This window comes from Anser cygnoides, chromosome 6 (genome assembly GCF_040182565.1).
Source record: "Anser cygnoides isolate HZ-2024a breed goose chromosome 6, Taihu_goose_T2T_genome, whole genome shotgun sequence".
In the NCBI taxonomy this organism is placed as follows: Eukaryota; Metazoa; Chordata; class Aves; order Anseriformes; family Anatidae; genus Anser; species Anser cygnoides.
In genome coordinates this window covers 40,479,565-40,498,945 of record NC_089878.1, presented here as the reverse complement: position 1 = coordinate 40,498,945, position 19,381 = coordinate 40,479,565, and the positions used below count along the sequence as shown (strand labels likewise).

Below are 19,381 nucleotides of genomic sequence, written 5' to 3'. Positions count from 1 at the left end.
TTCCCTTTCGCCTTCCCCTGTCAGCCAGGAGCTGCAGGCGCTGCACTCGGATGCCCTTCCTTGGTGTAAGAGGAGGACCTGAATCTTGGTAACTTCAGCAACTGGACAGCAGGAAGGTGTGTTTGTGCACTGTACTTACATGCAATAAAGTGTTGCTCTTTTTCCCAAGTCGTGCTGCTTGTCGTGTCCAAGGTTAAAAATGATGTCATTTCAAAACAGGGAACCAAAACTGCACAGGGTAAACAGCCTTCCTTCTCAAAGAAATGCTTTTTTTTTTTCCCCAGCCTGACGGCGATTGTTCACCAAGCGAAGGTTTCAGACTGGCTGGAAGTGGCTGGGCTCACACCGCGGAGCCTGTCTGGGTTTCCTGCCATTTAGCCAGCCGACACTGCATTGCTGGAAAGAAGCGTGAAGCAGGAAGGCCACGGACAATAATATATTGTATCTAGTTATTTTCAGCCTGGACGACTACAGGTGTTACTGGTGCAGCGTGTGATTTATTTTTATCGTATTAAAGTTGTAATATTCCAGTTTGTTATCAGGATGTTCGTTTTCTTCAACTGCAACAAAAAGCACAAAATCCTGCAGATGCGAACAGAAACTCAGATTGCTCCGGGCCTTGCTACTTCAACTACGGGCCAATACTGCAGCAGGGAAAACAAAAGAAAAGCAAGGAGCCACCATCAGAATTAAAGCTTCTAGAGGGCTTTTAGAGGCAAAAAGCACTATGAGCCAAAATAAGAAAGGAGTATTTTATATGGCGACAGGACCAGATACCATGTGAAAGATGAAAGGAGAATACTGAGCGAAGAGGAGGTGAGAAGATGTACCAGCCTGCACAGAAATATAGAGCAAGTGGTCAGCGTGCACACAGACAGGAGAATGAGAGGCTGTGGTGCGGGTGAGAGGACAACGTGGAATGAGGAGCAAAGCTAGCAACATGTACTGTAAGCGACACTGTGTAATACTGTCACCTCTGAGTGAGGTGACACCAGCATGTCCAGAGCTGCTAAAACCTCGAGAACAGAGAAGCCTCTCCATCCCACCTCAGTGAGACGGAGCACAGCCCCTGGCTGGCTGAGCCCCCACCTGGCCACACGTTCAAAATCAAAGGAACACAACCCGAATATGTTGGTGTTGAACAAGGCCTTAAAATTCCGAAGTTCCGAGAAGCTCTGGAGATATGTTTTCAACTTAGTAAAACAGGCTTACCACCAGTTTCGCTTTTTTCACATTAACGCGTTTCTTCCGAGAAGCCAGCGAAGTTAAATCTCCTTTTTCAGGTAACTGCAGGTGTGTTTATCAGGCCCGCTGGTGTGGTTTAAAACAAAGGCCCCTCTAAGAGCTGCGGGACTTATCTCAAGCTCTGTAGAGAATATTTTGACAAATATGAATACTAGTGCTGCAAATACACATTGCTTAAACTTACATCTAATCTCCAGTCTTGCCGAAAGACAAAACATTACCAACGGATGTAAATTAAGCATTTGTACAGCGGTTTACAAGAGTAAAGGCCTTGAGGTTAAAATGTAGGTGGTGAGGAGCGTGAGCGTGGCCAGACAACTTGCAGATAACAAGAGGAACACGGCGTGGATTACATCTCCTGTACTTTCCAAGCAAAGTCATTTCCTGGAGAGGGGTGAGAGGCGGGGGCGTACATCCCAACGGGGGCGTACATCCCAAATGTCTCGCCTCGCCTGTTATGCAGGGATGCGCGTTCCCTGTCTATGCATGTGAGAAGCAGCCTGTGTGAGAAAAAGCAGCCTGCTGTGGAAACTGTGCTCCTGGGGGCTCTATGGAAACCTTTTCAGGCTGAGTTTCTTCAGAGAGGGGCAGGATTCAGCTTCTGCAGGCCGCCTCTGGCAATGTTTCACTGAGACTGCAGCAGGTTTGCAAAGAAATGTATTTATAGGCACCCCAGGCTCTTGAAAGAAATGTGGCTGAGGGGTTTTGCCACCTGCAGCCCCGAGCACGTGGGGCAGTGCTTTTTCTGTTTTTTTCTGGGTCCCAGGCAGGCTTGCCCCAGGCTGCAGGTGGCAGCCAGAGGGTGAGAGCATGCCCCTGGACAGCGGGGGACTGGGGCTGCCAGCTGCGTCCCAAGGGGGCTCCATGCGAGCTCTCCTTGTGGGATGGATCCTTCAGAGGAGGCTCAGGGGAGGCCTCATTGCTGGCTACAGCTACCTGAGGGGAAGGTGTGGGGAGCTGGGGGTCGGCCTCTTCCCACAAGTAACTTATGATAGGACTAGAGGGAACAGCCTCAAGTTGCACCAGGGGAGGTTCAGGTTGGAAATGAGGAGACATTTCTCCTCAGAAAGAGGAGGCATGCCTTGGGACGGGTTGCCCAGGGAGGTGGTGGCGTCACCGTCCCTGGGGGCGTTCAAGGAACTGTTGGACGTGGTGCTTGGGGACACGGTTTAGTGGGTGACATTGGTGGTAGGGGGGCGGTTGGACCAGATGATCTAGAAGAGCTTTTCCGACATGCGTGGCTCTGAGACTCAGCAGGCGGCACCCACACCCCGCGCACCGCTGAGGGGGCGCGGAGCGGGCGGGCAGGCGCTGAGGCGGCGCCGCGTAACGGCCACGGGGGGGGGGGGGGGGGCGAGGCTTCCTAACGGCACCGCCCCCCGCGTCAGAGCGCCCGCCCCGCGCCCTACGGTGGCCGCGCTGCGTTGCGGCGGGGCTCTGCGCGGTGCGGGCCGGTCGGTGCGGGCCGGGCCGGTCGGTGCGGGCCGCGGGAGGCTCGGGGGCAGGGGGGCGGCGATGTCGGTGCGCGGGGCGCGGCCGTCCCGCAGAGCGCAGCGCGAGCAGCCCCGGCGCGGCCCCCGCCCGCCCGTCCAGGCCGAGCGCCGGGCCGGGCCCTGAGCCGCCCGCCCGCGGCCCCCGCCGCAGCCCCAGCCCCGGGGAGCGGCCGAGGATGGGGATCCTGCTCACCCGCATCTGGCGGCTCTTCAACCACCAGGGTGAGTGGCGCTACCGGCGCTGGGGCTCGTCCCGGGGCACCCCCGCGGGGCAGCCGCGCCTGGCGGAGATAAGGGGGCGATCTCTGCCCGTCTGGCGCTTGGGCAGGCTTTAATGCCGGATTGTCGTCCTTCGGGACCGCTGCGGGGGAGAAAACCCCTTCCCCGCAGCCCCCTTCCCGTACTTGGGCGAGTAGTCCCATCGAGGCCCGCGCTGCCGGGCAGGTAGGAGCTGTGGGGCACGGCCCGCAGCAGGCAGCGCTCGCCTCTCCTGGAAATCGTAAACGTGGGCGTGCTTCACGACACCGAGTCCGATTTGGGGACGGGCAGGGAGGAAGGTGCTGGGCAGAAACAGGCATCGATTCCGGCGCCGAGCTCCAGAACGCACCCGCGTTTGTGTCGGAGTGGCTCTGTGTAGCACCCGGCGGCTCATCCGCAGCTAAGCCGGGTGAGTGAGGGCTTGAAATATTCACAGGCAAATCTGTTTTCCAGGCTCCAAACCTGCCGAAGGGAAAGGAGGCCTGTGGGAGGCAGGCGGATCGCCCTGCTTGCAGGGCCAGTCGGCAGAGTTGTGCTTTTAGCGACTGTTTGAAGAGAGATTAAGGTGTTGCTGGTTGTAACAATAGCACGGCCTTGGGCAGGAGCGTTTACCGGGTGCCGGAGCTGTGCTCTGGGGAGCTGTGCTGTCAGGGAGGTGACACGGAACAGTCTGCTACGGTCTGCAAACGTGTGCAGAAACTCCAGCAAGAAAGCTCCAGCTGTTCAGAAAGGAAAAAATGTGAATGCAGTCTCTCAGGAATTGCTCCTTTAGGTATGTAGACAGGAAAAAGCGACCAGGGCATGCCTTCCCAGACTTGTACACCGGTTTGTACGTCTCCACAGACAAACTGACTTCCAGGTACGGCCGTGAAACGTGGCACCCGAAGTATGTGCTTGCTTAGATCAGGCTAAAATGCTACGTGAACCTTGTTCTGTAACAGTTGTTGTTGTGATAGCAAGGTTAACTGTGTCATTTACTCGTAATATTTTTGTTTCAGAGCACAAGGTAATCATTGTCGGTCTGGATAATGCAGGAAAAACGACCATTCTTTATCAATTGTAAGTATGAACTGCAGCTGATGTGTCGTGTGCTTCCAAGTGTCTGCTGCATACATCGTTCTGACCAGGTTTTGCTGCTTTCCCTGTTTCCTTTCACTTTGAGAGCACTATGCTTAAAACTACTGACCAGTATAGGTGGCAGTGGGTCAGAGCGTGTGTTTAGGCTTTGGAAAGGTCTGCGTTTTCCCTGATGTTTGAATAAGGTTCCGTTGAGAGCTTTTGTTAATCAAATTACATTGCTATTACACTTAATCACAACTGCCTTTGGTGTCACAGTGCAGGCTGTTTGCCAGCTCCATAAAATATTATTATGTTTAGGGTTAGCCACAGGACAATGCTGGAACACTGATCCGTGCCACAGCGTGTAAATATTGAACAAATTGTTCCGTGAGGAGCAGAGCAGTGAAGCCTGACCTCTCCCTGCCGTGACTCGTGGCCTGCCTGCCGAGGTGCGCTCTGTCGGTGGCGACAGAGGATGCAGGCTGAGCGCTGGCTGAGTGCAGGACCGTGTAGCTCCGTGGCAGGTGGCAGCCCGTGCTGCCTGCCCAAGGCTGGATTTTGAGCCACCGAGGGGCTTTGCAGCAGTTTTCAAGCAGTTCCTGCCTTTAGCAGTAGCGTTGGCTTGTGTTCATCTCGCGCTCACCTTGCTGCTGATCTGCGTGAAACTTGCCCGAGCTTCATATCGCTGGTCCTCAGCTGCTGCTTGATAAAGGGCTGCAAATCTGTCTGCAGACTGAAAGCGTCTAGGTGCGTCAGGCAGCTCAAGGTCTGTTTGCAATAGAAACAGATTTGCCTATTCTCACACGAGGTACTCTGCTATTAGGAAGTGTTCCTAACTCTTCAGTGCCAGGAATAGTTCCTGTTAAGTGACATGGTCATCCTGGTCCAATCCTAAACTTAAAATACACTTTTAAATGACGTGGGTTTGGGGTATTTTTGTCAAGTTACAGTCAGTTTTTGCTTTTCTGGAATGTGAAACTTATGCAGTATTTCCGGCCACTTATGTCCTAGCAAGTTGTGCAAAAACAGTGAAAAGATGAAGGTGGTTGTCATTATCAAACTGAGATTGAGAAATGTAAAATAAATAGCAGGAAGTTGATTTTTTGGACTGATTTTAGTGGCTGTTGCTGCTGAGGGCCATCCTTGGTGTATTTTAAAGCTGCCCGTGTCTTTCTGCATCTTCCACAAGTGTCTCATGATTCTTTTCATCTCTTTTCATTTTCTTATTTCTGCAGCCTCAGTGTTTTCCCTTTTGTGCAGCGGATCTCTGTACGCATCCTTTTCCTTTCTACCCTTTTAGTGCAGCAGGACTTCCCCTTCTCTTGTTTTGAAGAGGAAGGGGAATACAGAGCTCGCTCTAGATGAGTAGTCTCCTGTTCCTCCTGCTCGTTTCATCCTTACAGAGTCTTTGCATATTGTATTTTTGAATGAAGAGATTGTGCAGTTCCTTCGTGGCAGATAGGTGTCCTGAGCGTGAGCTCCTGCCGCTCAGCTCTGCCCGGCAGCGGGGCAGAGGCAGCAGCGCGTTAGTGCACTGACCATGGCTTTGGTGTTGCGCTGTTGCAGCGGTGGTTCTTCTGGCAGACTGCGGCAGCCCCACAGACACTTAATTTCTTTCCGTTCTCATATTCAGATCTCCCTCTCTCCTTGTTAGCAGTCGGGTTTTGTGTCCTGGCATCTAGGAAGGCCATTAAGCTCCACGCTAACCTTGGTCCTGGGGGAGCAGGGAGGAAAATCCACGGGTCGTATTGCAGACAGAAATGCCAACAGCTTGAGCGTGAAAGGCTGCAGGTTCAGCCAGGGAAAGGGGATCCATGATAGGCTTTTCCAAACATTAAAAGAACTCCGCTAAAACCTGGTTTTTAAATATTAAATCAGCCACAGGCATCTTGTTACACCATTGTTTTCCTTAATTTGATTTTGTGGTTCTTTCTTCTTCTAATCCTTCTTTTTCCCTTATCATAGCTTCCCCCAAACACGTGTGGTGAGAAGATAGTGTTATGTGCTGCTAAGACACGGGGTAGCTGGGATTCCTTTTCAGAACACTAGACTGTGCCTTTATCCCTCCGTTATCTGTACCCTCTTCAAGAAATCATCCGGCACTCGTACAAGTCTCTATTTGCAGCCTCTGTCATGAAAAGCTCTGCTAAAGCAGTTAAAAAAAAAAACAAACATACAAAATGAAAAAACGTAGCATGATTATCACAAGAAAAAATATTTAAGTTCTTTGAAAATGGTTGACTCGTTTCCTTAAACCTGCTTTTAGGTTGTTTTGGTTTTTTTTTATACATCCCTTACAATAGAGTTTAAATAACGTGCACTTCAGGAGTATCCAGAGCACACCTTTAGTTATCACTATTTATGTGAAGCTGGTTGTCTTGGTGACAAAGTTGCCCTGAGCATCACTGAAACAATGCAGTTGCCATCTTTAATGTCTGCATTCATCTCCACAAAGCAGAATCGCTGGGCTGTGCTGGAGAAAAGAAGCACGCTTGACATAAAGTAACTGAAATACGGAGGAAGTATGTTGTAGTGGCCGATGCTGGGAGGAGAGCCAGGCATGCTGTGTTTGGTGGAGCTGGCTGAAGAGTTGTTGTTTTTCTGCAGCCTTGGAAGTCTTGTGGTTTAACCATATTCTTGGAGAAAAGCAACAGCTCTCCTGTGCTGCGTGCGTGCCAGAGTCAGCCTGGAAAAAGAAGAGCTGGCTGCTTAAAACAGTTTCTGAAGCAAATACTCCCACAGCGTTATGTTTTAAGTATTTAGTTTTGTTCACAAATGCTCTTCCAGCTTTACAATTTAATTGTTATATAGGTCACAGAGGCCTTTTTAATTTTTTTTATTCTCTTCCCACCTCGTCCCTATTTGTTGCATCACGTGTGTTTGCTAGAAGTCGCCCACCTGCTTTTGGCCTTGGAATAGCTGTCAGCTTTAGTTCTTACAGAAGCAGGTTGCTTCGGAGGCCTAATAGGTTCGATAATGCCAATAAGTCGCTAGTTCTGCGTTGGCAGTTTCTCACGGAGTTGATGTTTCTCCCTGCAGCTCCATGAATGAAGTCGTACATACCTCGCCTACGATAGGCAGTAACGTGGAAGAGATCGTGGTGAATAACACGCGCTTTCTGATGTGGGACATCGGAGGGCAGGAGTCTCTTCGGTCCTCGTGGAACACCTACTATACAAACACCGAGGTGAGAGCGAGCGCCCCGCTGCCAGGTTTGTCGTAACGGTCGCTGGTGAAGGGCTGCAGCGTACCTGAGGTGCTTTGCACGGTGCTGCTGCTGCTTTGGGGTGCTGGGATCTGAGCCCTGGGGCAGGTCCCGGTTTCGCTGGGTGTTGCAGCTCCCCGTGTTTACAGGCTCCTCGCTGTGGGCTGTGACTGCTGCATCTCTGCAGCAGGTGCTTTAAAACCTGCGAAACCCCTCGTGCAGAAGGCTGAGAGCCCCAAAGTTTTGCTCCAAAAGTGGGAGCTCTGTCTTGCAGGCTCCCAGGCTCACCCCCGAGTTTTCAGAACTCTTCAGTGATGAAGCTGCAGCGCGTGTACTGAGCTTGATGAAAACAATGCTTTTAAGTCAAGCTTTCCGACGTGCTATCAGTTGTGGTTTTGTTGGTATTTTTCTAAAGGTTAATTTTTATAATCTTTGTTTTCCTGTGCTTCGCTGTAAGGCGCTGTGACATGTATCTGTGTGTGTACTCTTGAAGCACGAACGTTATGTGTGTTTTAGAATCCCTTAAAAATACCTACTTGCAGGTTAGAATTTGAAACGAAGGGAGAAAGCTGATACGCTTTGCCTATTTAAGGAAGCAAATTATCTGAGGGATCTGCCTGCTAAGCGAAGAACCAAACCAGATCTGGGAGTGCAGACAAACAGTTGCTTTCAGTGTAAATGTTTCACTTGAAAATGGAAGTCAGAAAAGCTGTCAGAGCTACGTTGTGTCCAAACTGTGGGATACATTGTTAACCATAGCAGTGCTGTGGGTAACCACGCTCTGGCTGGGAGAAGTGTGTAAGGAACAAGATCGTAGTTGATAATCCAGCTGCCTGTCTGCATAATCTGATGGGAACGATAATCTGTGCTGTGCTTGTGTACGTGGCCAGGAAGACAGAGTGTGTTCTTTGAAGTGCTGACTAATGACTTTTGACTTTTTGAAGTTTGTAATAGTCGTTGTGGATAGCACCGACAGAGAGAGAATTTCTGTGACTAAAGAAGAACTCTATAAAATGTTAGCGCATGAGGTGAGTAGGCTCTGTGTTTGCTTTGTTTTAATGCTTATTGCGGGTAAGGTCTGGTAAGGATAAGGAAACACTTGCACATGATTTGTGAAAATTCCCATTTAAGTCATGCTCCCAGCCGTGGGTAGTACTATCAGATCCATCTCGTTCCTGCTGGAGGTTCTATCTTTTGTGAAGCTCCCAATAAATTTGTAAATTAATATCAAATTAATGATCTCCCACAAAAATAGCTTTTCAACTTCTGAATGCTTCAGCAAAACAGAAGTTGGGCCCTGTAAATGGACGTACGTTGAAAAAACACAGAGGTCATGTTAAGAATGAGATAAGTTTTTTACAAATATTACTTCCTCCAAAAGCTTAATTACCATTTTTGATAGCTTCAGGGTTGCTCAACGCTTTCTGTTTTCACAGTGAAACCGATACAGTCTTACTAGTATATTTTATAACAAATAGCTACAGAACTGAAGAAATTGACTGCCTGTGGCCTTTTTGACATTTGGAAGCTAATGAAACCATTTGTTTGGGGAAGTTCTGAGGGAATATCAGTTTAAGTTTGCCTCATTAATGCAAACCCTCCTACACACCTCCACTGCCCACATGGTCTGCTCTATCAGCTTTTTTTTTTTTTTTTTTTTCCAATTTGAGGGATAAATGAGGAGTCTTCTAAGGAATAGGAGTAGGGAAAAGAGTGAAGAGGGAGAGGGAGGCTTGAGGAAAGCCAATCTGAGAGGAAATGAAATGAGCAAAGGTGAAGGGGGGAGCTGGGGCTCAGGGGAAAGTTTTGCAGTAGATGTTTGCTCCCCCTTTTCTTGATCTGAAAGCTCTTGAAGTCCTCCAGTTAAAGGACGGGTTACTAGGCTGCACCTGTGGTCCTGTTCTTATGGCTGAAAGCTGCGGTTGTTACAATTCTAAGGAAACCTGCGCAATAATCACCTAAGAGTAACTGGGATAGTTGTGGAAATGCAAAATGCATGAATAAACTCTTAAAAGTACATGAGAAAGCTATAGGAGCTGTCATTCTGCACCTACTTGGAATTACAGAATGAGAGTATGATTTGCTAACTTTTAAAGACCCTCTTTAAAATTGAGCCCTGTGTTGGTCTGAAACCGAACCATCCCTGTCTGCTTTATAAATATTCCACTACCACATAAGCAAAGGAGCATCTATCGCGTGGTGTGGAACACCCAAACCCTTTAATGCAGTGCACTGGAACGCACGTAATCTGTCGGTGAAGTGCAGCAGGACCAGAGGCTGGAGTTTTACTGAAGATGTGTTTTTATATGTCTGTGTATTCGCTTTGAGAAAAAAAAACTTTTTTTTTTTCCTTCAAATGCTTTAGATTACTATGATTTTTCAATGTCTTGATTATTTTTTAATTGAAATTAACCACAACTTAAATACCATACTACTGAAGTTTATCTTCAGTGATGCGTTGGAGGAATTTGCTGAGAGCCAGAAGACAGGTAACCTGTTTTCTCAGAAGCAGGTGACCTCCTAAAATGTTTCCTTTTCTTTTTTTAACCACCTTGTGATTTTTAGTGGGAGTTAACTAAGAAACCATTTTGCAGAACTATGAACTGCAAAACCTCAACCGCTGTCCAGCTGACACGCAGATTCTGTATAATCTAAACCATAACTGTTTCCTTCTCCTTGCGTGTCAGAGGCACCTTGATTCCTTGCTCTGACCTCGTAGTCCTTATGTTTACCTTCTTAAAACGTAGACGTGATGTGGAGGTCTGTAACTTAACATCTTGTGATGCTCCCAAGGGAATAAGTTCTAATGAAGTAAACTGGATTTAAGATACAAGTCTCCCAGGAAAGCTGGGAGAGCAGGGAAGAGGATAGGCCAGTCCCTCATTGGTGGTGGTGTGAGCTGGTAGCAGCTGGGCTGCTGGAAGGTCCTGGGTCCTGCTGCCCTGGGTTTTGCTTCTCTTTTTTAGCGCCCTCCCCTGCGCTAGCTCTGTGGTTTGTGTGGCTGTGCGTGGGGACGTTGGTTTCACCAGCTCAGGTCTCTGGTGCGGTGTGGCTGGCTGCTTGGCCGCCCGGACAGAGCAGCTGGGGCAAGACCAGTTAGGAAAACAGAAGGGAGGAACGGTCCCAGACCTGCAGCTCGTGGCTGTCGTGGCTCTGGTGGAGCATTGCGTGTGCCATGGGGGGGCTGTTGCCATCGTGTCTGCTGCTGCCACAATTCGAATTTCTCAGCTGCACTACTTAGTCTGTTGCAGGAGCTAAACAAAGTCTGCATCTTCTGTTTTGTAATCTGCAAATGAGGGTGCAGAAGTTGTGAATGAGCTGAATTTGAAATGAGGGAAGTTTGAAACTCCAAGCAGTATACGTGCCCTTGCTTCGTGCTGGGAGGCTGCTGCTGTGCTCAGAAAGCATCCGTCTAACAGCTGAAGTGCCCACTGTCTTACAACAGACAGGGATACTCTGCTAACCTCCCCCTAACCCTCTGAGACTTGAAGAGAACAACTATACGTATAAGCTGAAATGAAAATCAGATACCTATTTAGAATGGGTTTTCCTTGCAGTCTTTGAAAAAAAAATCATTTTTGTTAACTAGCTCAACTGAATTTTTGTGGAAGCAAAATTGACTTGCCCAGGTCAGTTCCAGCCGCTTTCTGAACCAGAGGGTCATTTGGGAATTAACGTTATTGCTGGTAAAAACTAGTGTGCCTTATAGGCATTTAAGTGGTTGTCTTGTTTCGGCTTTCTGGAAGGCCTCGTTGCTTTCAGAGGGACAGGTTTTTAATAGTATGTGTCTGTACTAGCGCAATTCCAAGCAGTTTGAGATAAAATAAGCTTGGCCCTAGAGTCACTGATCTCTGAATTGTTGTACTGATGGCTTAAGTATTGCACGGGGCATTATACAGACATTTAGTGTAATGTCCTTGTTCATTTAGATGCCATCTTTGATTCTAAAGCACCGTAAGTGAAGATTTCCTCCAAATGCCGAGTGTCCCATAAATAAAACAGTACTGCTGCAAGGGGGGGGTGAGCAGAAGGCCTGGCTCTGAAACATGGGGGTGACACTGCTGTAACTGCACCGAGTGTGCTCATGGCAGGGACACCGGCTCCCGATCCTCCTGCAGGACAACAACGTAGCGTAGGTAGTTTTAGGCATAAATTGGACATCTGGTCTGCTAGATCAAAAGATTTCCTGAAGTTAAACACTAATCAGCCTGCGGTGTTTTACAGGCTAGCTTTTTTTGCTTGTGACTCACTAGTTTGCTGTTGTAGCTTTTGCCTCCAAGGGCACATTTGTAATTACCTTCTTTTTTCTTCTTCCTCCCAAGGACTTAAAAAAAGCAGGTTTGCTGATCTTTGCTAACAAGCAAGATGTTAAAGAGTGTATGACAGTGGCTGAAATCTCTCAGTTTCTGAAACTGACTTCAATTAAGGATCACCAGTGGCACATTCAGGCGTGCTGTGCTCTAACTGGAGAGGGGTAAGAGTTATTCCTCTGTAGGAGGGCAGTCTGGAACGATTTTGGTGTTTTTACTGTGGTAGTTGGTTTTAACACGTTGCTCCCTTGTCAGCAATAACGTTGCACTTAAATTTTTGTGTTCAGAACCTGCTGGCTTAGGATCAGAGTGACCCAAACCCCAACTTGCAAATCAAATCTGCAGTTCCAACTCCTAGAGGTGTAGTTTTAAGCGACTGGGGCCTCATGAGGGTGAGGGTGGGAACAACCTGAAATTTGTCTTGGTTTATTAAGAATAATCATAATTAGAGAGAACTTCAGCGTATGTGTTGGAAGCGCTGTGAACTGAAGTCTCTCACCCATAGATTGCATAATAAGACCTAAAAAAGTGAATTGTTTCTGGAAATGATGCCTTCAGTCAGAATTACAGAGCTCTCAGGAAGAGTTTAATTGCCGTTTGTGTAAATCGGTGCCATGGAATTAATCATCTGAAGTTACCCTGAGGAGTGCATGTATTCCTTTAAAATTATCTCTTTTGTTTACAGACTCTGCCAAGGACTCGAATGGATGATGTCAAGACTTAAGATCAGATGATTTTTAATGACCCCTTTGCACAGACATTGCTTAAAAAAAGCTGTACCCGTGATTACCCTCACAGTGGCAGAATTACTGGGTTAGATGTATTTATAATGAACTGATTACAACTTTATTTTCTACGTAGATACACACACGTATTAAAAATTAAGACCATTCAGCAAAAAGAAAGATGCGGTTGATGGCTCAAGTTTGTTTTCCTGGTTGTTTTCCTCCGGGGATGCACATAAAAGCTGTGATCAACCTTCTTTTCAAGATACAGCCACTCAGAACAGTCTGATGTTGAGTGCGGTGAAGATGAAGCAAGAGAAAGGAACTTCTATTTTGGGGTTTTACTATTCCATTGTAGTCCTCTCTAGTCGAAGATGTGGCTTCATTATTCCAGTAAATTAGCAAACAAATCAATGGCATAGATATCAACTTTCCAGTATTTTTAAAGTTACTGATGTTACAAATGCAAAAATATTTTCCTGTATGTGTACTGTACATATTTGTGTATATTTATACCTCAATTTTAGGTTAATTGCAATCTGTTCAGACCAGTGTGTAAAGCTGAATCAGTATGTTGACAGTAGTACTAATATTTGACATTGCCAACGTGTCACAGCTTCTTTTTCTTTGTTATCCGTGTGGCTGTAAGGTCCATCAGGCCGTTGGCTCACCACAACTTTATAAAGCAAGTTCTCTCGTAGGACAGTTGCTTCTTTCTCACGTGATTTTTAGTTAGATTTTTCATAATGGGTTGGGGCATATGGGTTCAACTTCAAATTACAGTATCGGCAAACAGTAAAAATTTGCCAAAGAGTTTAAAACAAAACAAATTTTCTTTTTTTTAATGTAGTCGTCATTGGATTAGATGATTCCAAAAAGTGCATGTCATGCTGTCCTATGCTACTGCTTTTCTTTTTTTGCAGCACATGTTCGTTTGTGACTCAAGTCTCGTGGAAGTACCTTTAACTCTCCTAAAGGGAAAAATGTCACCTTTTTTTTTTTTTTTTCCTCCTTAACCAAAGAAGAGAGACAAAAGTATGTTTAAAAGTCCCACTGGAATCTTAGAAAACTAGTCATACTCTCTGCAGGAAGCGTTTTTCAGAGGAAGAGGCGCACTTCTCTTTGATAGCATCAACTGTATATATACCTATATGCAATGGTTGGAACTGGGGTGGGGAAGGGGAACAAAGTAGACTACACTACTTGAAAACCCGTAAGTGACCCCTTGATCATGTTCCCACAGAAGTTCCAGGGCAGTACTTCCCGAAAATATAACTCCCTTGCATGGTCCCCAGGTGAGTTATACAGAAGCGGCAGACGCTATGCGATTATCTTTTCTTACTGTAGTATTTGATGGGGTGGTTGTGCCACGCAGACGGTCAGAATTACCATTTTAAAGGATACAGGCTTTTCAGTGGGATGGTTTGAAATATTACCAGTATTGTAAAGGTGTGTGTAGCCTTAATCCTGGGCTTTTATGTTGGAGATGTGTGTTTGAAGGGAATAGTAAAATGAAATAAAAACGCCGTTTATAATGTCCTTCCCTTTCTTAGCTCATGCAACTGATAAGGACGGAAAAGACATTTGAAAGAATAAGCTTAGAGTGAACTTTCTAAGGTGCTTTTCTTGGTTATGGGGTAATCCAGTCAGCGCACCTGCCTTCCCGTTTGCCTGCTTCACCGGGGATCATGTCGTGAATTTGTGGGGAAAAGAAGGGAGTCAATTTCAAAAGTCTGTATTTAACAAACAAAGGCAGGTAAAGAATTTAACTTTTTAATATATTTTTGGTATCTCTTTACGATGCTCATTGGCTAGGGAACCTGCTGTCTTTGTTAAACATTTTAATGTGTACATGCATATATTTAGAGTGCATGCACATAGATATTGGTATGTAACTGGTGTATTGCAAAATGTATAAATGTTTGAAGAAATAACAACTTAATGCAAAGATTACTTTCTCCGTTTATCTGATAGTATCTTCAAGAATCAAACTGTGCACTCTTGCATATAAAATGGAATTGTACATTTTCTAGTCTCAAAAAAGAAAAAGCAGACATGCTTATAAACTTAAGTGTCTGGTTTTTGAGTCTCGTCTTCCCTTTCATGCCTTTAAAATATTTTGCATTGGTATTTTTAAGTACTGTACACTCTTGCCTGAATGTGTAAAGGTTGCGTGTTGGTTTTTTTTGTTTGTTTTTAAGACAATGAGTCCTTCCTGTTCACGGAGCAGGTTTTTGATAGCCACTTCTTGCTGGAATTTGCTGCTTACTCCCTCACTTTAAATTTATAGGAGCAACTATGTCCATATAATGAAAGCGTGGTGGTGTTTTTTTTTTTTCCAGGTATGGCTTATGTTGCAACGAGACACCTTAACTTACACTGACTGTCCTTTTCCCTCTCAGTATCCTGGCCACTTATGTTTTCTGTGGCCTCTAAGGTACTGCAGTGGCAGCAGACCCCTAGCAGGGAGCTGGGAATAACTGCACACGTGAAGTCTGCCTGTGCAGGCGGTGTCCTTTGTGCCCTAACGAGCTTGTAAGCCAAAAAGCAAATCGTTGCCTGTGTGTTGGATGGCAAACAATGCAACCTTAACCCAACTCCGAGAGCGTGTCATATCGCAAGTAACCAGCAGGCTTCTTTTCCATCTATTTCATGACGCCACAGTGTTGTAACGGGGAGATTTGCCATTCGGTAGCCAGAATTCAGCGGTGGCTAGTGCTTGCTGAAGCAGCGCGTGCCTATAGCATTCCTGGCCGGGGCTTAGGAAGCAAAGGAAGACGTGCCTTCGCTTTACGTGCTAGATTTGCAGCCTCTGAGGGTGGATTTTGTCTGTGGTAGCTGCCCAACAGTGCGTCCCCTCGCTGTAAACAGGTGACTGTCCCAAATTCTCACAACCCCAAGCTGTGGCTGTGATCTTGCTCAAGGTGCAGCGAAGACTGGAGAAAGCAAAATAGCTGCGTCCAGGTGTCGCAGGGGAAGTGTTTGTAGAAAAGTCTGCCTGGCTGAAGGCTTATCACAACGACAAGCGTATCTGCTCAGGTAGTAGTGAGAAGGCTACGCAAGCATATACCCTCAGGACACTGTTGTGGCTGTGATGGTCTTTTCCTTTGCACCCTGCCTTTTAAGTAACGTTACAAATATTTTTAAACCTAGTCGTGCAGCAGAACCAGAGAAGTGCAGACAAACTTTTGAACTCACGTAAGCCCTTTATTATGTGCTTCTTGTTTACAGCTTTTTTCGTTTCCCTGTAGGACAATTCATGGCTTTTTCACAGCTCTGCCCGTAGAAAAGCAAGTTAACTGCATCGATGCTGTTTATAGCTTCTCTCAGTTATTGTTTGGAAGTGATTGTCTTAACATGAGTCATGACCTTGAGTTGTATTGCTTTTGTGTTTTTACCCTCCGTGTGTTGTCTTGCCTTTCAGAGAAAAAGCTTAAGATTACTTTCCCTTCATTCTTCATGTAATTCTTTCTTAGGATGTTACACAGAAAAAGGGAGGTGTCCTGAAAAAACGGTTATTTAAGTTTATGTTGCAGAACAGCATTTTTCTAGCAAAAACCGTACCAGTAATTCATATTTCAGTAATCTAATATTTAGATGTTTCTTTTGGTTTAGCAAATAATAAACTTTTTAAATTAGCTGTACTCAGTGTTGTCTCTGTGATCTGAAAATTGCACAGATTTTTAACTGTGAGAAGAGGTGGGATATACAACTTGGAAAATACGAAGAGATCAATTCGGCCCATTTTTTTCTATATTCCTTTTTTTTCTAGGGAGGCTTAGTAGCTGTTTTCCTATGCATTAAATAGTATGTTCCCAGGGGTGTGTGTGTGAGAGAATGCTAGACGTATCTGACAGGCACCTACTACAGTCTATGCAGCCCAAGTGCCTAAAGCTAACCTACTAATCACTTTTTTGTGTGCTAAAACTTCCATTTTCCTAAAATAGCTATATTTCTATAAAAGCATCTGTGTACAGGCATGTGTAAATGAGCATTCTTCCCCTCCCTACTCACCAGTTTTAACACGGCTTGTGATAAATTCATTTTTCAGTTCTTGGAGCTTTCTGTCCTCTACATTCCAAGCACTTTTCCATTTGTTGGACTTCACGTGGCTAGCTTTCTTTGTGAAAGGAAATACTAAATTTGTCCTGGTAGCAGATTGGTTTGCTGGAATTCTTTTCAAGGGACTGTGTTTAAATAACTTAATCCAAGAATACTTGGCCTTGTAAACATCCTCATGCAAGTAGTTCCTTTTTAATCGGCTAATAAAGCATTAACTTTGCTGCTGTCAGACGAGTTATGTCTGAGAAGTAGTTTCTCGGCTAATTCAAACAAATGTAATATTGAGCCTTTAAGTGGTGCATCACTGAGCATTACGGGATAGGAATGATGTGAAGAACGGCACTAAGAGTAACGTATGTAAGCATATGGTCATGGCATGTATTGTAAATAGAAGTGTGACTTGAATATAATTGTTGCAATGAGTATATTAAATGTGGAAAAACGAGAAATAAGTGGTTGCCACCGATCTTTTTTTTTATGGTGTTCTTTAGAATCATAAGCAGAAATTATATTCTTGTCTTACTTGGATTTTACTGGTTAATTTTTATATTGTACAGAAACTTCTTTTTGAAAAGTTTCTTCCCATCAGATAGCAGCCTTTGTTCATAACAGGGTCATATCCGTGTACCGCCCCTTAACCTTTCAAGCCAGATTTCTTGTGAGGCGAGGCGTAAGTTGGGTGGTGTTTATTTTCTTTAAGCTTTTCTTATTTGCAAATTTGGACGACTTGGCTGGTACAGAACATGCCGCCTTTACTTAGAAGGCTCTAAATCAGTCTTTGTAAATCATCCGCTCAGTGTTGCTCTTATCTAAATATTTCCTGTATCTACTCATGGCGGGTAGAAGAGGTGGCCAAGAAAAGATGTAGCCTCCTGAGAGGTTTGAAGAGGAAAAACAAAACAAAACAAACCTCAGATTGGAAAGGCTGAGCATTTCTGTGGCTGATAAGTTCAAGAACTGTCTCTGTATAACGGAGGAGCGGCAGCTGAGCCGGTTCACACTGTGTCTATATAGTGCTTGTTCTGAGGGTCTGGAAGGTGACCCCAGCTGTCCTGACTGTCTGTGCCTGCAGCCCCGCTCCCCAGCTCGCGGGCCGTGCTGCTCAGCTTCCAGGTCTGCCTCGTCCCGAGCTCAGCCAGACGCTGGCTGCGGTTCCAGTCTCCAACACTAAGCCTCTGCCCCTCTGAGTGGGAAGTAAACTTCTCGGATTGGCATACTAATGATGTAGTTGTGTTATAGTATATTGTCTCTGTTGGGTTTCTTACAAATGCAAAGTAACATCTGTATGTATGCAATATTAAGGATGTGTCCAGGGTCATATTTATTTTGATTGCTTGTGTTTTGTACTTTCTGAAAAGGTTGTCTTCTTTCTGAAAGAAATGCAGAAACACATGGCTAATTCTGATACTGCAATAAAATTTCATTCCAGAGCACACGAAATTATTGCTTCAAATTAATATGAGGACTTTTGGGCTGGATTGTCCTGGCTTGAGCACTTCTGTGTCTTAAATCTATGCTAAAACTTTATAAAGCTATTTATTATAATAAAGTTCAGTTATGATTCTCTTACATAACATCTTCTGAAACTTGATCAGAACATTCCTTGAATTGTTTCCCCCTTACCTCTTTCTGTCTTTCCTGGCTTTTAAAATCCAGTTTTCAGTTGGTTAGAGGGAACTTACTGAGTTCTTTTCATTCTTGTTTGGTGAGGTGAAACAAACAGACGTTTGGTCTAGAATTGCTGGGGGGCTGGAGGGTGAGCAGTGTACAGTCACGTGGACACATTTATTTGTAACTTCAGAATTGCTTGTCCTTAAAGTAACTACCATTATTGATTATTTTAAGATGAAAGCACTTGTCAGAATTTTACTGTTTGCATTCTACCTTTTGTGGGTGTTGTAGCAAAACTTTTTCAGAGCAAATGTCTGATTTCCCACCCAGGGTAGCGGGTTACGTAGGCATTACTGGGGTATAAAGCCCTGTTCTGTGATGGTGGGGTTTCTGCTGGAGGTTTTTTTGGTAAGTGTGTGTCTGCTGTTTTTAAGTAGAACAGAAAATGAACTTAATGGTGAAATGCTCTTCTCCTGTAGAAAATACTGAGTTCCAGTGGTGTGCTGCTCCTACGCCTTCACATATCACACACTGGTATTTGCAGCCTTGTGAGCGGAGGGGGGTTACAGGTAACTGCTTACAAAGCAAAAGAGATGAAACTGAAGCTGCTTAAAAACAACAGCAGCAAAAAGAACCATGTGCATGTGGCTGCACCAGCGGTATGTTGCTGCTCCGCGCTGCAGACAGAACGCAATCTTGTTCCATGGGTGTTAATTTGGGACTTGTTGTTCTGCTTCTAACTGCACAGTGCTTGTGTCCATGTGAAGATACTCTTGCAGAGTACGTTTTCTGTTGATTTAAGTAATGTGTAGACATGTTAAGTGAATCTTGAGGAGCGCAGTAAAGGCGTGATGCCTCTGTTACAGCGGAGAAGGGTGGCAAAATGCTGCTGATCCTTCTGCCTCCCCCTGTAGCTGTGCCCTGCTGCAGCCACTGCCTTGTGGTGACTCGTGGCCCCTGGCCAGCCCGTGGTCCTCAGCGCGGCTCCTGCCTGTGTCCTGCTGCTTCTCCGCCTCCTCACTGTGTTACTGCTCGGCTTTGCTTCAACTTCTCCGAAACTGCACTTGTCTTTTAAATCCAATCATATTGGAGAAGTTAAAAACCAAAACAACCTATTTAAGGTACTGTCGTCTCGTTCAGTACAGGGTTTCTCTGACCTGTTCATTCCCCAAGGCCACATGCCCTTGGTGCTCGGTCTATAGATTGCCACGTTAGTCCATTAAAAAAAAATACAAAAGTATTTTGGAAGGTTTTCATTCCTGTGTGTTGTTAGTGTTAAAGACCTTTTATTCTTGTTAACTGCGCACAAAAAGTTGTTTGCTACTGCTGAGCTCTGGTCACTTTACATCTGCCTCCAGCAACCGAACATCCTGCAGAGAGCAGACCTCCCAGAATGAGCCTTGCCTTAGTCAT

At 45.6% G+C, this 19,381-nt stretch overlaps 1 protein-coding gene and 2 long non-coding RNA genes across 4 annotated transcripts; 2 read left to right on the top strand and 1 right to left on the bottom strand.

Annotated features, from left to right (window-relative positions):
• LOC125185018 (uncharacterized) lies at positions 1–530 on the top strand. The gene is made up of 2 exons (XR_007169832.2): positions 1–116; positions 285–530. It is a non-coding gene; the product is annotated as an uncharacterized lncRNA (long non-coding RNA).
• On the bottom strand, positions 520–3,282 carry LOC125185017 (uncharacterized). The gene is made up of 3 exons (XR_007169831.2): positions 3,143–3,282; positions 1,213–1,366; positions 520–644 (listed from the first exon to the last, which is right to left on the bottom strand). It is a non-coding gene; the product is annotated as an uncharacterized lncRNA (long non-coding RNA).
• On the top strand, positions 2,659–15,939 carry ARL5A (ADP ribosylation factor like GTPase 5A). Of its 2 annotated transcripts, none has more exons than XM_013198093.3 (6): positions 2,659–2,960; positions 3,995–4,055; positions 7,095–7,242; positions 8,205–8,288; positions 11,583–11,734; positions 12,256–15,939. In XM_013198093.3, exons 1-6 carry the CDS (start codon positions 2,915–2,917, stop codon positions 12,302–12,304), a joined length of 540 nt encoding a protein of 179 aa, XP_013053547.1. In that variant the 5' UTR covers positions 2,659–2,914; the 3' UTR covers positions 12,305–15,939. The 2 variants fall into 2 exon arrangements, with proteins under 2 accessions (XP_013053547.1, XP_013053550.1); XM_013198096.3 differs by lacking the exon at positions 2,659–2,960 and adding an exon at positions 3,615–3,768.
• Positions 15,940–19,381: the final 3,442 nt, after the last annotated feature.

Coding starts and splice junctions, on each gene's coding strand:
- ARL5A (XM_013198093.3), top strand. CDS start 2,915: ATGGGGATCCTGCTCACCCGCATCTGGCGGCTCTTCAACCACCAGG. Junction 2,961..3,994: donor GCGGCTCTTCAACCACCAGG/GTGAGTGGCGCT, acceptor TTTTTGTTTCAG/AGCACAAGGTAATCATTGTC. Junction 4,056..7,094: donor ACGACCATTCTTTATCAATT/GTAAGTATGAAC, acceptor TTCTCCCTGCAG/CTCCATGAATGAAGTCGTAC.